This window comes from Manduca sexta, chromosome 10 (genome assembly GCF_014839805.1).
Source record: "Manduca sexta isolate Smith_Timp_Sample1 chromosome 10, JHU_Msex_v1.0, whole genome shotgun sequence".
NCBI lineage: Eukaryota > Metazoa > Arthropoda > Insecta > Lepidoptera > Sphingidae > Manduca > Manduca sexta.
In genome coordinates, this window is record NC_051124.1 from 13,600,994 (window position 1) to 13,617,598 (window position 16,605).

At 37.6% G+C, this 16,605-nt stretch overlaps 1 protein-coding gene across 1 annotated transcript; it reads right to left on the minus strand.

Annotated features, from left to right (window-relative positions):
- Positions 1-6,842: 6,842 nt before the first annotated feature.
- LOC115444189 lies at positions 6,843-8,050 on the minus strand. Its single transcript, XM_037437094.1, has 2 exons — positions 7,991-8,050; positions 6,843-7,621 (listed from the first exon to the last, which is right to left on the minus strand). The coding sequence occupies exons 1-2, from the start codon at positions 8,016-8,018 to the stop codon at positions 6,999-7,001; spliced, it is 651 nt and encodes a 216-aa protein (XP_037292991.1). The 5' UTR covers positions 8,019-8,050; the 3' UTR covers positions 6,843-6,998.
- Positions 8,051-16,605: the final 8,555 nt, after the last annotated feature.

A 16,605-nucleotide genomic window follows, 5' to 3' on the forward strand; every position in this document is an offset into this window, starting at 1 on the left:
CGATCAATATATAGTTGCAATTGTTTTTATATTTGCCATTTGTTTAGATCGCAAAGCTAGTGCACATTTCCGTATAGCAACCAATCACAATAAATATGTCCTTGATTAAGCTTCGTACATTCTGGTACTAAGCTCACCAGAATCATAATTGTTCAAAACAATCTAAACTTTAAGTTATGTGTAGACCCAAACAATCCCTTATCCATCCGTATTCCCAATTCATAGTATTTCTTTCCTTAAGCAGGCAGAGCCTACGATTCTTTTCAATTGTGGGTATTTTGGCTGATGGAGATTATGAGATGACCCACCTTATCGACTTTGGACTAAAAAGTATCTACGATAACTTCTCAACATAAGTTTTATAAAGCCGATGATTACACTGAGTAATGGCTACAATGTCCTACATCGGGACATGAGAGTATGCGCACTGCTGCTTAGCTCCAGAAAGAAGCAGCAGAACCTGTCTAGACTCCGTATACGAAAGACTAAACACCAAGTTATGTTAAAAATATATATATATATATATATATAAAGCTTTGAATGACGAGACGAGCTTACCGTTCGCCTGATGGTAAGCGATACGATCGCCCATAAACAGTAGAAACACCATCCAACACCTTGAATTATAAAGTATTGTTTGGTACTCCACTGCGCTCGCCATATACATAAGATTGTATATGTCCAGTAGTTACACTGGTTACAATATTTTTAAAACCGAAATATAACTGACTACACGCTGCTGCTTCGCGGCAGAAATAGACCTTGCGGTGGTACCTACCCAAGCGAATTCTCACATATGAGAGACTAACCACCTTATGTGCTTATTGTAATATCGCGTGCGAGTCGGGTAGGATTAATAAAACTATACAAATTGATAACGATTGATGATTACGCATAAATAGAAACGATTATTTTATGATTTACTTTATATAAATGTATTTACTTTATAATTTACTCCATTCACGTCTGTAAAGATAAGCCAGTAGGTGTGTTGACAATAATTTCACCGTGTAAATGGTTATCATCTTTAGCCTATAGATACATAAAGTGGCTTAACTAACCTTCTCTACGCGCAGTGCGAGCTTCTATGTATAACCGCGGTTTTGCATGATCCAAAACTTGTTCGTAGTCTAGGCATTTCTGCGCCCTGTGCCTGGAGACCGCTGGCACCGCCCTAATTACAGCACTAAGTGAGCACTATATACAAGAAACGATTGTTTTTATAATATTTTTTTTTTATTACAAATAACCGTATTTGTTTACAAAATCAATGATTACAAGCTTATTATGAAAAACAAAAAATAACATAGTTGCCAGGGGTTCTCAAACTAGGCTAGGCCTGTACTTTGAGATACCATAAACAAATTAAATATATAACCTAATTTGGTTTTCTATAATTTGTTTGCTAGGTGAGCAGTAACAGTAAATCAAATTAAATACGTAAATAAAATCAAATATCAACGCAGTTTTCACTTATCTCTATTGTATACTGTGTAATTGAAACATTTTAGTAAGATATGTATTTAAAAAGAATAATTGTTTATTTTTTATTTCTCCGACCTTCAATATGGTATTGTAATACTATTATCATAGTATTATAGGGAATTTCACCAGAATTTACAACGAAACACACAAACTATCACAGGGTATGACAATTTCATACAGAGCTAATACATCATAAATAACAGTTTAGTGGTCGTCTAATGGAGTCCTTTAGTGTCGCGCGTTGCAGCCCTCATCTCGACCAGCTCCGAGCGAATGTCATAGTTTATGTACCGTGAAATAAAATGTACAAGATGATTACTTTGTTTTATTGTCGCGTCAGGGATACGGGAGGGAAACAAGGCCGATCAATTGCAATTTTCATGGAAGAAAGGATGGAAGTCTTACTAAACGTATACGAAGATGTTTGGATGTTTGTTAGAACGAAACGAAAAAGCTGAATTTGTATGAAATGTGCAAGACCATGTCCTCGATTAATCTAGATGCTATTTTTTATCACAGAAAAGTATATCGTGAGACTTATATGTATACCGGAACAGATCCTTTAGAGCGATGGGCAAACCCACGAGCCTACTCTGGATTCAGTCTGTTTACTTATTCATAGTTTTCATCTAACAAAACGTGATGGAAAATGATGATAGCCTTTACTTATTGTAGTATACTCCACACATTTGTATATTATTTGCCAAACAAATTTACCTATGTCTTTTTGTAATAAAGAGCCGAATGGGGTTCAGAGTGTCGACTAATGAGAGATGAATATCCCTTGCTAGTCAACGCAATATGTCGACCTAATATACAGAGTGATCCCGGATCGCGGCAGACTTCTAAGGCCACTATGGCTGGTTTTAACACCTTGCGTACGGTGGTTGCTATAAAATATATCCTACCACCTGTGTCCGCATAATCAAGATATGAAATCAATTCCAGTACTTGTGCACACTCTGTTCTGCTCGTCATCATGACCGTCTACGCCGTCCTGCGCCGGACGGGGGTAGAAACTATTTATCAAGCAATATGACTAGTCACGGAATTCAGTTTATTATTTACAGGCGTTTGCCTTTTTGTAATGTAAAAAGGCTTCTGAAATTTATTAAGAATATCGTTTAAGACTGCGGCCGTGTGAATGATCTATTCTAAATTCAAAGTGCCATTGTGTTTCTAATCCCGGATTTGGTACTTATATCTACACTCTAAGCATTCTAATCCATTCAGAAGTTTATGCGTTTAGTTCTGAAAGAAATCAAAATCTTTATTGTTTTCAAATATAAGTTCCTACCACTTATATTAAAAATCCTTTAAACCGAAATTTCAAATTACTTAATGCTCACCAGTAAACATATTTAGTAGTGATACCGACTAATAAAGATTTTAAACTCTTATTGGAAAAAGCGCTCAACACAATTGTAAATCTTAGTAACATATTTAAAGACTTAACATAACCACTAAACTATAGTCTAAATCAATTTTCTATAACATGACCCCACGAAGTTCCGGGAATCGATCCTACGTCCCACCAGCTGTCTGTTCTCACGGAACCCCCCACATTAATGTACCCTGACTTCCCACTATTTAAGTTCGGAAAGTTTCCACCTAATATTGAGGGTTATGAGCTTTTAAACTTACGGAAGTATTGAAGTCTGTGGATGTTTTCTAGCAAGAAAGCGGTTTCTTTTCTACAATCAGGAAGTATATGATTTATGGTCATAGATCAAGTCTAATAGGAGACATAAGTTGAGAAATATGTCGGTTGGTTAGTAAAATTTACCTGCTTTAATCATTACAATTTTTAAGTGTCATTACACAATTTCTTCATGACTTGAAATTGGCGATACCTGATAGAAGCTTGTAAATCCATTAAAACGAACATAACATCGTCTCGCGGGAATCTCATTAGTTTGCCGCAGGGAGGTAAGCAGAAATCAATGAGAGTAGGCGGCGGCCGTCAGCCGCACTCCTCTTGCACATCGCGTGTAATTACACTAAACAATGGGTGCCGAGGGTCGCCTGATCGCATAACGACGCGTCCCTTCATTATATTAACGTATTAGAACGACGCTTCATTTGCTATTGGATACTGCAAATATTTGTATTGTATTTAATAGTTCAATTGGGTGGTACGAAACCGCTCTGACCTCCGATAGTTTTAGGTCTTAGGTGGGGAACTGATTTAAGATTTTTCTACGCAGTATCAGCCCGGAGTTCAAAATTTATACCCGATATGGCGCTAACCTCACCTTGTATCAGACCATGGAACGGAGCATACATTTTGAAATAAAGGTGCCCTGATTGAACCTCTGCCTACCCCGTCCAGGAAAAAGGCGCGATGTGTTTTATTTAAATTTTCATAAATATACGCTTACCATCACATAAAATGGTGTTATCAATTGTATAAAAACAGAACAGAACTCAGTGCAAGTTGCATATTCCAATCAATATTAGATCAGATACGTTATCAACTGTAACAAGGTAATCAATAGTGACCCAGATAATGAGCCGGTTATCGCGATCTCGGGTCATCGAACCCTCGTCACGCGTAAGCAGAACTCTCCAGACTTCATCAAGTTTTAACCCCGATATTACCATTTTATATTGCCATATTTTTACGGGCTCCTGGATATATTTTGGAAACAGTACATTAGATATAAGTCCTTAAAACATGCTATCGGAACTCTTTTATCACTACACTGTCTCACGACTACTGCCTTTTTTTTATTGCCTCCAAAAGCACCTAATATGTATCTTCACCATCCTAGGTTGATCCGTAAAGAGTGCCTTCGACATTGAGTCTGCCTTTACGTATAAGAAGTGCAAATAAATTGATAATGCAGGCGAGCTAATGCCTCCTCTGATATTAATTGGTCACCATCGCCCAAATACCAGGGTAACAGCCAATCCGCTGCCGATCGCAAAAAAACTTTGAGAGGAAGTTCTTTTCAGAGTGCAATGAAGCTTCCTTCCTTATTAGTAGGCTGAAAATCCCAAAATATGGATTATTTGTGTTGCTGACAAAATAAATAAAGATCTTTTGCATGTGATTTAAATATTGAACCAATCTCTTCAAAACGTTTGACCCATACTTTAATTAAATTATCACGCGGAGCTTCATTAATTCGTCGTAGTCCATATTCATAACAATTCAGAACAATAAAGAAACAATTTGGGTCTCTTCAAATTGCGAGTGAATTGACTTTTGGGCATACGTGCTTTACCATAGCGCACATCATCACTTAACATCAGGCGAATACGATAAAACGAGAGACATTTTAGGTTAAAAAAAAGTATTGTTGACTGCTTGACGGCAGAAATCGGCGACGCAATATTATCTACCCAAGCGGACGTACATTTATTAACCACGGGCCGATCATAAAAAACCAATACCACTATCAACTTCAAATAATTACCAACTAACTACCCAATTTGAAATAAAACATAACGATAGCGAAGTAACAAAATATCACAATGTACAGAAAGTGTTCGATAATAACATTTCAAATATAACTCGCTAGAAAACTCATAAAAACAAGTGTAAAAACGTTATTTCGTTCCGCAGCACTTTATTAGACGCTGTTTTATTACGATGTTCTTGGAAACATTAAAGTATATATGTCTAGATGCCGAGTAGTTTTGTGATAGATCTCTTATATAAGAGAGTGTACGTGTTTCGTTTAACAGCAGCAAGTATGCAATCTAAGGTGTATTTTGATTTAAAAAAACATGACTCCACATATTATATGTCAGTTGACAGCCACATTATAATACATAACAGAGATTATGTATACGAAATCCTACGTGTCTAAAATTAGAGAATATGTGATTTCTTACGACATATAGGACCTTATAGACTATAACACTTACCTTAGACTAACAAAAGAATATTAGAAATATAGAATAACTAGCTTTTGCCCGCGGCTCCGCCCGCGTTATAAAGTTTTTCGGGCTAAAGTTTTCCGTTATAAAAGTCACGCTATATATTTTCCCGGGAGCCTATGGTCTTCCCAGGGTCTCAAACTGTCTCCATACCAAATTTTATCCTAATACGTTGGGTAGTTTTTGAGTTTAACACGTTCGGGAAGACCGATGCAGTGGGGACTTTGTTTTATGATATATTTTTGTAGAACTTTTTAAGAGGAACAATCCCGTCATACATTATTGTTGCATAACTTTAACCGTTTACGCAGCGCACGCAACAGAAGCTCTCAAAACTAATAAATTGTCCCCGTTTTTGCATCATGTTTCATTACTGCTCCGCTCCTATTGGTCATAGCGTGACGATATATATAGCCTATAGCATTCCAGGAACAAAGGGCTGTCCAACACAAAAAGAATTATTCAGTTCAAACTCCTAGTTTCTGAGATTAGCCATTACTGCTCTGCTCCTATTAGTCATAGCGTGATGATATATAGCCTATAGCACTTCACGAACAAAGGGCTATCTAATACAAAATGATTTTTTTTAGTTCGAACCGGTAGTTCCTGAGATTAGCCATTACTGCTCTGCTCCTATTGGGTATAGCGTGATGATATATAGCCTATAGCACTCCACGAACAGAAGGCTATCCAACGCAAAAAGAATTTTTCAGTTTGGACCGGTAGTTCCTGAGATTAGCCATTACTGCTCCGCTCCTATTGGGTATAGCGTGATGATATATAGCCTATAGCACTCCACGAACAAAGAGCTATCCAACGCAAAAAGAATTTTTCAGTTCGGACCGGTAGTTCCTGAGATCAGGCATTACTGCTCCGCTCCTATTGGGTATAGCGTGATGATATATAGCCTATAGCACTCCACGAACAAAGAGCTATCCAACGCAAAAAGAATTTTTCAGTTTGGACCGGTAGTTCCTGAGATTAGCGCGTTCAAACAAACAAACAAACAAACAAACAAACAAACAAACTCTTCAGCTTTATATAATAGTATAGATAATACAAACACGGCGTCCATTATGCTTTGCTATTTTTAGCGTGGTCTATCTAGACGTGTATATAATAAATTTCTTAGAATTACGATGGAGAGCAATACTATTTAGTTATGAAAGTAATTAATATACCGTCTCTTTCCAGCAACACATTTTGTGATTGCTTCATCTCTCTTCAAATTATTGACAAAATGTTTTGTACTTAGACGATTTTTCACAGAACCACATGACACTGTTAGAAAGAATATTGTTTTTTATGACAAAAAGTAGATAAACAAGTCACGTGGTGGTAGCGTTCATTATCAACATCCACTAAAGAAAAGGAATTTCGGAGGAAGGAGGTGATGATTCTGGAATTGGGTTGCTCAGATTTTCTTTAACTTAAAGATAATAAATAATTATACCAACAAAAAGATGATCAAGACTTAATACTGGTCTTATTTTTTTCCTAATGAATGCTGCGACACCTTAGAATGTTGTGCATTTAAGTCTATTATTACTGTTATATATTATTGAAGCTAGTTATAATGTAACAACTACTAGTTCTCCTGATTATAAATAAATAAATAAGACATTTCAATCCTTCTCCTCAGACTTGATTGATGTGTAGATCTCGTTATGTATCCGTATAATTTCTTCCACAGTGTAAGTGATATCAATGTTCCTGCGCAACATGTGCGCGTAGTAGAGAAGGTGCTTGTACACCCTGAACTGACGTGCCTTCGGACCGCTATAGTACACCCGCGTTCGCCACACCACCGTCCAGATGCTCTTCATGTTGTGGAGCCACTCTTCCAGTTTGCCGAACATGTAGCCGACGCGGAACTTCTCCTCATTGATGTACTTTACCAAAATCTTGTCTAACACATCCAACCGGAACTGGGTTGCGTAGATCGCTTGCCTTATCATGTCGAGGATCTTGAAATTGATGTGATATTCCTTTGGATCGTTGAAGATATTCTGTCTTCGCAGGGATCTATTCAGATATATCTGTTCATCCATAATGAGGTAGTCAGGTAGGTCAGTTTTGTTGTAATCGTCATTTCCCTTGAAGTACGCGTGATTGTCTTTGTCAGAGCCCAGTCTTCGTGCAAGCTCGGCTTTAATTTTCGGGTCTTCTCCCACAAATACATGGTCTTTGATGGCTATCATGTGGACTGGTTTTGGTTTGTATCTGATGGCTGTTGCTGAATAGATAACTGTAATAAAGTTTTTGATTAATTATTAAGACGCTTCTTTGGGACCAAATTAGTCTTATACTAAGAGACAGAATAACAATCAATCATCGCGATTAGCGCACCTTCGTCACTACACCACCTATACCTTTCCAAGTATGCCAGCAAAGCAATGCTTGCGTTACAATAACGATATTCGCCCCAAATAACAAAAACCTTAAGTCCCTCGGTGACACTATCAACTGTTGTACCAGAAACACGGCACAAAATGACGGTAACGAGAGACAACTGAATATGTCTTATGCAACTGCGTTCCTAAGTAAATAATATGAGACTCTTAGTTTTGAACTTCTGACCAGCAATGCACCTGAATATTATGAACATAAAACTCACATAAGAAAAGTATGCAAGGTCGCAGCATGTCAGTTGTTGCTCGCTCCAGCGTCTGCTCGCCAGTTTATCAGCTATTATAATAATTTTATGGTGTAATTATACGGTGTGCGTTATTGATAACATTGTGTTTCTATTTTCACTCTAAAATATTAGTATTTTTACTGGTAGAAAAAGTTTTAGTCAACATAGCGAGGATTTCTACACGTCTGATAATTCTCCCTATGCGGAGGTATGCGAAGTCTACCTACTTATACCAGACCAGCGTGGTATGCTAAACCCTTTCAGAAGTCGACGGGCCTCGTGCGATCTGTGGGCGTATGTAATACTAGGCTGATATTAGAGTCTTATTTTATAGAATAGTAACGAAACCAACTGTGCATTTCAGGAATTTAGAGTTTTTCTAGCCCTGTTTATACATACGATTTTAGTGTATGAGATAAAATTCATCATTATCCCATTTCAATGCAAATAGTAGTCTTTTAATCTGCCTAGCGTTAACCTATTCTGAAGAATACAATCTCCGACATTGTAATTATTGAATGACATATAAATGATATGACTTCTTTCTCTAACATATCTAGTGAGTTAACAAAGAAAATGCTCATAACATCAAAGTTATTTCACGTTTAGAGTAAAACAGGTTACCTATTATATTGTAAACTCATATCTAAAGGTTAAGCACCGTATGAACTTTAACCTAAATGAAATATATAGCCCCGGGAAACAATTCGACGAACAGCACAATCGTGAAATATAACGTTCTTTTTTAGCTTTTATGAAAAATAAACGAGATATTTATTTGTCAAATGGGCAACCAGTAAATACTCAACCTAGATTTTTTTGATTATGAGAAGAGGTCGCTTACCTGATGGTAAATGCCACACCTAGCTGAAGGAGTAACATTATCATGAACTGGGATATTTTGAGGTTATTGCATTGTACCATGTGATAATTTGTTAATTCTTATAATGTTTTTTCTTGCACGAGACGAGCGTGCCGTTCGTCTGCAAGCGATATGACCGCCATAAACAACAGCAATACCATACCGAACTTTAATCATAAAACACTGCGTAGCACTCCACTGCGCTCGTCATCCTGAAACATAAGATGTTAAGCCTCATAATGTCCCCAGTAATTACGCTAACATTCAAGTGGGGACACACAAATTCTCTCATAATGTTGAACAGCTGCGGAAATAGACACAGCACTTGGTACAAGGCCCGCATAGGTGCGTCATGTCAGTTGCAAGAGTACGATATTTTTAAAAACCCTATCCAAAATAATTCCGTTTAATTATTTTGCCAATTATAGCTTAAAAAGTCAATTCATGTGGCGCCTAGTTTTTGCGTGACATGCACTGCCCGCCTAAAAAATATATTACTAACTGTAAAGCGAGTGTATTTCTAGAACATTTTTTGCAGTTTACTTTTTAATTAAACAGTACGTTACTGCAAATTAGATTGGCGCCAGTTTGATACGGTTTTTTTATTACCTAGTAACTGTTTCTATGGAGTCTGGTGTACATTATTATAGCATTAGGTTGATTTTATAGTGGGTAGCTGGTTCAACCAGTAATGACTAGTAAAATAACCTCCAGTAGTACAGGATCCTCTGAGTTCTTTCGAATTTCAGATACGTTGCCGATTTACATTGTAAACGAATACAGTATTAAACACTATACCTAGAAGATGCAACAACTAAACTGGCTCTTCACGCTAGTCTTAACGGAGTCTGATACCATATCAGTTAAATTATTCCAATCGGCATATTTTCGACTTCGAAAAAATAAAAAAAAAACAACGTTAGTGTTTAATGTAATATATTAACAGTTTAATAATGCAGAGTTTATGTATGGGAAATAAAGGATTCTAAAAGTAATTTAACAAAATCCTATCCAGTTAAGCGTAATCATCGAATCATAGTGGTTGATCACATTTTGGCGAAGACTCTTTGCCTAAGCACTGAGGAGATTTCCCGTCGAATATTTTCTTGTATAACATTTATTGTTTTCGAGAAATCAGTATATACCCTAAAATAGAGTAAATCACACAAAAAAGTCTCAACTAGGTAAATCTGTTAATATTTGCGACTAGTACATCTGAATACAGGAAAAAATGAATAAATAATGAATAATGTTAAAAATGAAGCAGCTACTAGCAAATATTTTTTTCAGGAATTAAATATAATCTTATTTCTATTTACTTGTTAGTATTATCTATATTAAGATTGTGTGTAATTTAGTAGTAAGTAGAAACTATTAATTAGCCTTCTTTGAGCGTATCCATTACTTGGAATTGTGTTAGCTGTAAATTTCCCAATGATACTTAAATTAAAATAAATAAATCGACATGCGAATAAAAAATATCCCATTAGCGACAAAATCAGTAAAGCCGTAAAAACAATTGTTATAAGCAGAACGTTTCGCAATCGGTCGCCGGTTCGGAAGGATTGTGAAACGGTCACGTGTGCCGCACGACTGTGTTCACTTTGTTGCTAAGGGAGTTGTTACTAAGTTTGAAAAGTATGACAAGTTTAGCCTACTTAGGGGTTTCATATAGTCGCCTTTCGGTGTAATGACGTAGCCAAGTTACTGGCAGCTTGGGACCTGGCACTATTTATATCCACCTGACTTGCTCATACCTTTGTCCAGTATACGGTCGCGTAACCATACTGATTTTTAATGTTACGAGGGACCTCATTCGATTAATTAGCCACAGGGTCTCTATTCCACTGCTCGTATATTAAGTTAAAGTGCAACTAGTGCTTTACTCTTTGCAAACGTTGTGGCTTTCCCATGGTTATATATATTGAAGCGAACTTGTTGAGAATAACTAACGAGCCAATCGATTGTTCACCTGGTGATAGTGGCACCTGAACCTCAAATTAATATAGCATTTATTTTTTATAAGTCCGCGGCAATCTGTCTATACTACACCTGATGGTAAGTAGAGTGGGATCAAATAGATTGTCAACTGACGAGAGATGACCGCTCGACAACGTCGACACAATTATGCCGGCCTGTTGGAACTGGATACACACAGGCTGAACCCGGAACCCGACACACATATGTGGGCCACTATGGCGGGTTTTGACACCTACTGTATGGCGGTCACTATCCGTGCGGATATAAAATATGTCCTACCACCAGGAAATAACATCGCGCTGATCATCCTGAGACACAGTGTCAAATCTTGTAATTATCATTAATTTTATATCCACAATACTTCAAAACTGATTATGAGAATATTATTACTTAGTATGAATATATAAAGACCGGCTTAGGACTCTCTCACAAAAGACTTACCTAGTGTACTATACCGATCGAAATAAAAAACGCCCTGTCTCTCCCAAATATCCGTCAACGCTAGCAACATAGCAAAAATTAAAAATAAATCTCCTTCCTTTCACATTGGGAGGGTGTCTCCCCCCCCCCCCTGGCTCCTCCGCGCGCGCCCCTCTCTCCCCACTTTCCCCCAGTCAGGTGGCATCGATCGAACGCCGCCCGGCAACTATCTAGTGCCCTCTATGCGAGCGCACGGATGGGGCACGTACTAATATTTTTACCTATATTGATTCATATTTTATGTTTGAAAATGGTATTTCTCTCTGCCTCCCCGCACCACCTCCTCCTGGAGGTGTAACGCCATTTTATTGTCAAACACCTTTGGTTTTTATATTGTGTCAGTAGTACATGTTGGAAGCTTTGAGAATGTGTTTTAACAATAATGATTGATAGTAGATTTAGTATTGCATATAGTAAGTAGTTAGATATCTTATATACAAGGGTTTGTTTCTCAACTTTGTGTTTAACTGAGCGGAGTTCACTGATATGTGATGGTTTCTCGTTGCAACAAACTTGAAGAACTGACCAGGATATAGCATGAGTTATGCAAGCTAGCTAGTGATTTAATTGATCATAGTTTAACATCTCCATCGATCAGTACCCACATTGACAGAGAAATTGTAAATCGTAGCCAACTCACGATTCCTTAAAATAAAAATCTCCCGATGTGGAAAACGGGTCCTGAACCTCATTGCTCAAACCCAAATACACGTCCATACCGATGAAGCTAATTCACAATAACATAAATTACAAAAGCTATGCCCTTCATCCCTACACTGTATAACAGTGTGGATCCCTCCCTCGGCCCGCTGAGGTCTGAGAAGGGTCTCTAAACCACTGTGCATAATCACTGCCAAATGTCTTAAAGGGTATTTTAGTTTACAGACCAGATTAATTAACGGCTTAGAACAATTTAGATCATGATAGAGAGATAGCGGATTTGGGTTATTACGGAACATAATTCAGTATATTCTCAATTAGGGAATCGCTAAAAAATATCAAGTGTAAGAAATACATTTTGTTTGTTTGCTTATGCATCGGGCTTATGCTTATGCACCAGGCACGCGACACAAAACAATATTTCCATTTCATACAATTACTATTTACTACAATTGCCAATTAGGTCAAATGGCTAAACTAATTAAGTAATTTGAACAATTGTCAACTTACCAACTGTTGGTAAGTTACATTAGTATACCAAAGGTTATTATGGACTAAGCTTACTACAAAGTTTAAAACATTTTTTAAAAACTGGATAATGAGTACAATAAAATTTATATTCATTCATCGTCACGCGGGTATTTCTAGTTTTATTCAGTCCGCTGGGTTGTACCGGCGACTCATTGAGTACGCTCCGCCCCATTCATACAAACTCCGTTATATGAAACAGCTTAAGAGATTTCGATGTATAAACTCTAAACTTAGTTTATAGTTTTGTTTGGAATATCGAGATGCAGGTCCACAACATAATGGCGTACCTATCTACAAACAGCATCTAGCAATGCCAACTTTATAATACTTAGCAATTTTTTTGAGATGTGATGTGTCATATTGTCTTGTTATACTGCCACAATAAAGTCCTTCGAACCGGATTACAACAACTATGGACACAATGGTGAGTTAGGTATTTTTTACCCAATTTTCTTCGATAAACGAGTTTGGCTGAACTTATTTGAAACTGAATTATTGTCAAGATATTTATCATGCGAATTGACTATTGGGAAAGAAGCCAGTCACCCGAAAAAGGGCTTTATTGCTTAGCAAATCAGGTGCGGCGAGGGTCGGCATGTCACGAGATAAGGTGACCGCAGCTGACGTCATCACTGCACACCATACTTCGCTAGATACCTATTAAATTAGCTCAAAATAGAGTTATAATGTTTATTGTAGCCAACACATTCATGTTCAACGGTAATAAAATGAGTGAGCGACTTGATCGTAAGCCTGTATCTATGCACAGCAAAGATCCAAAAGCACCAATGGCATTATGGAAAAAAGAACATAAGGGCCTCATTGATAATTTCACATATCTCTATGTCGTAATTTTATTAATTTCCGATATTTTCTTAAAGAACTGCTCAAGTAGATATATCCCTTTGAATCATTGAAAAAAGATGCAATAAACCTGACAGATATTTGACGTATTTTTTTGTATTTTTGAACCAATAAATAAAATCACAACAAGTAATCGCGTAATGCCATGAGGTACTAATGTGACCTCCTAAAGAGCACCCGATTAGACCTTACCCCTTGCTCCGAAACGCGGCGCTCCTTCGCATCTAATGCTCCCGAGGGTCTCCTTATGCTACCTGATCGTCATTTGCAAATGTTAATGTCGATAATATTAGCTGCTAAGTATGTTTTTGATTTTATACATTACAATGAAATATATTTGTTGTGTAATGGATAGCGACTACATAATCCGCCATAGTGACTCGTTATGAAGACTCACTATCAGTGGTCAGTCGGTCTACATCAGGTGATACAGTTATAGTTCTAGTGATCGTAACACCTTCATGCCTCAACATTGCATTGGGAGTGAACTCTTATTAAAAGTGTACGTTAAAATGTCCCCACTGCACCTGATGGTAAGTGGAGTGGGGTCCAATAGAATGTCGACTGACGACAGATGATTATCTCTAAGCAGTCGACACAATCATGCCGGCCTGTTGAAACCAAATATCCACAGGCTGATCCCAGAACGCGACACACTTACGTGGACCACTATGGCGTGTTTTAACACCTCGTGCATAGTGTTCGCTATTCTGATCAATATAAAATATATCCTATCCCTAGCACTTTTTTTATCTAATCATAGATTGCATTTGCAGTCCACATCATCGTAGTGCAGTCACAAAGAACTATCAAAATAATAAAGAAGGTGAAATGAATAACTAGCGCACACACGATTTGACAGGTGTATTATTGGCTACCTATATAATAACAAAGACAGCTTATGCGTGTTTTTCGCGATACAAATTAATGTCACTGCGTATTTAAATGCGCAACCAAACAAATGACTCAATCTTTGCAACTTAATCTCGCTTTAAACAAGTCACTCTCGCCCATTATACTCCAAATAAGTGCGAGGAAGACATAAATATTTCCAGGGAAGCGAACAGCCGCGCCGTGCGAAAATAAATTGATGTATGTGCAGGAAGCCGGCCGCGCATAAACTTCCCTGCATCCTGCGCCCTGCGCCCTGGGGGAGGGGAGTGATTTACAACTACCTGTAACCCGTGGCTATGCACATAATGGCGCCGTGAAGTGACCGAAACTGATGCGTAGTTTTTTATCGTTGGAGAGCGAGGTGCTTTTATTTCTACGCCGTTCTTCAAATGACAATAAGTAGTATAGTCTTCTATCTGCACTTATCCTACTCTAAGAATAATATCAACGTCTCTTAGGCCTCTGAAACCATGCAAATAGTCTTAGTAAAACCTAAAAAAAGTTTAACCTTATTTGGCTTTCGAACCCACGACAATTGGATACCAGAGAAGGAACATTACGATTGTTTTGTATTTCCGTCTTCTCAGTACAGCCGCTAGCAGCTGTCCAAGGGGTCAGGTATATACAAATCAGTGATATACCTATAACTAAACAAAAAATCTATCACTTAATATTTTTGTGCCTTACACACACCAAGAACAATGATATTTAGCAATAATGAAGTATTCTAATATATTAATAATAATACCAGCCCTGCATTATAATACTGCCTACTGCTGATCATGGGATTTGCTGCTTCTTCTAATGGAGTGTTACTGGAACAAAAGTAGGTAACTAACACAAACGAAAAAAATATTAGAAGGTAAAGTTTGTTACAAATTCTAGTTATTTTGTGAACAATAGCCTATTCCAACCACAAGGTATAGTAAATACTTTTTACGTTTCATGACGTCACGATTATGTATAGAAGGGTTGGCAGCCATTACAGTTCATTATAAATGTGAAACCACTAACTAAAAATACACTTTGTATGAAACATCGAGACAATATAAAAATAGACTATAATTTATAATGAATTTTTCCCGTTAATTTTTTATTTTGTATCTTTAAGTTTTGTAACCATAGGTAAGCACAAACACAACGAGTGCAAGTCATGATATCTTTAAAAAAGAGAGTTCATCCTGGCAGTGTGGCATGGCAATGTGTTCAACCTTTCATCTCCGAAGCAGTATGTACTATGTAGAAGTGTATAGTTTTGTCTACTATATGTTTTTTCCATAGGAATGAGTGGACGAGCAAACCTCTCGCCTGGTATTAAGCGTCACAACCGCCAACAAGGGCGTCGCCACGGTTAGTTTTAGGGAGGTGCATTTGCACCTACGCGCCATACTACATGTTTTATGTTGAGGGGCTCCTTTTTCCACACTTAGCCCGTTAATAATATCATATTACATAAAATCATTAAGTATTTAGTTTTCAAATTCAAATCGCCCGGGTTTTTGAAAATACTTTAAAATACCTCTGTGGTCGATAGTGCCCATTGTTGCAGATTTATTCACTGACATATTATTTGTGATTTATTTCTGGGCAGGCAGGGTACCTATTTGCACCCCCCTCACGGCACCCATGGTCACAACTGAATATAAATAATGCAACACCAATTGAAGTAATATTTCGTCATCATCATCAGCCACAGGAAGTCCACCGCTGAACACAGGCCTCCCCCAAGGATCTCCACGTCGACCTGTTGGAAGCGGCCTGCAACCAGCGACTTCCTGCGACCTTAGCCAGGTCGTCCGTCCACCTTGTAGGCGGGCGTCCAACATTTCTCTTGCCTGTACGTGGCCTCCACTCTAGAACCTTTCGACCCCAACGGCCATCGGTTCTTCGAGCTATGTGCCCGGCCCACTTCCACTTCAACTTGCTAATCCTATGGGCTATGTCGGTAACCTTTGTTCTCCTACGGATCTCCTCATTTCTGATTCGATCTCTCGATTCTGAAGTAATATTTACTTATAAAGAAAACAAATATTACTTCTAAAGCTTTGCGTGCCGAGCCTATTGCCATATCAGGCACAATAAGTACCAAGACAAACAAAATATAAATATTATTGAAAACAAAGTCTACTTAAACTGCCCACTTAATTTAATGTGTACGTTAAATACGCGGCACAAGAACAAAACGAAACCGGCAAAATAAGTACTACTGACCTAAACTATAATGGTCTCCACAATGATAGCAACTGTTGCATATGTACTATGTATGAATATATTAATACCATGCATGTATACGGCTTTATACTTTAAAAAAATATAGGTCATA

Bases quoted from the DNA above. Each gene is read 5' to 3' on its own strand.
- LOC115444189 (XM_037437094.1), bottom strand. From the start codon at position 8,018: ATGCTGCGACCTTGCATACTTTTCTTAT. The intron at 7,622-7,990 runs GTGAGTTTTATG...ACTTTATTACAG, and splicing joins ACCTTGCATACTTTTCTTAT to TTATCTATTCAGCAACAGCC.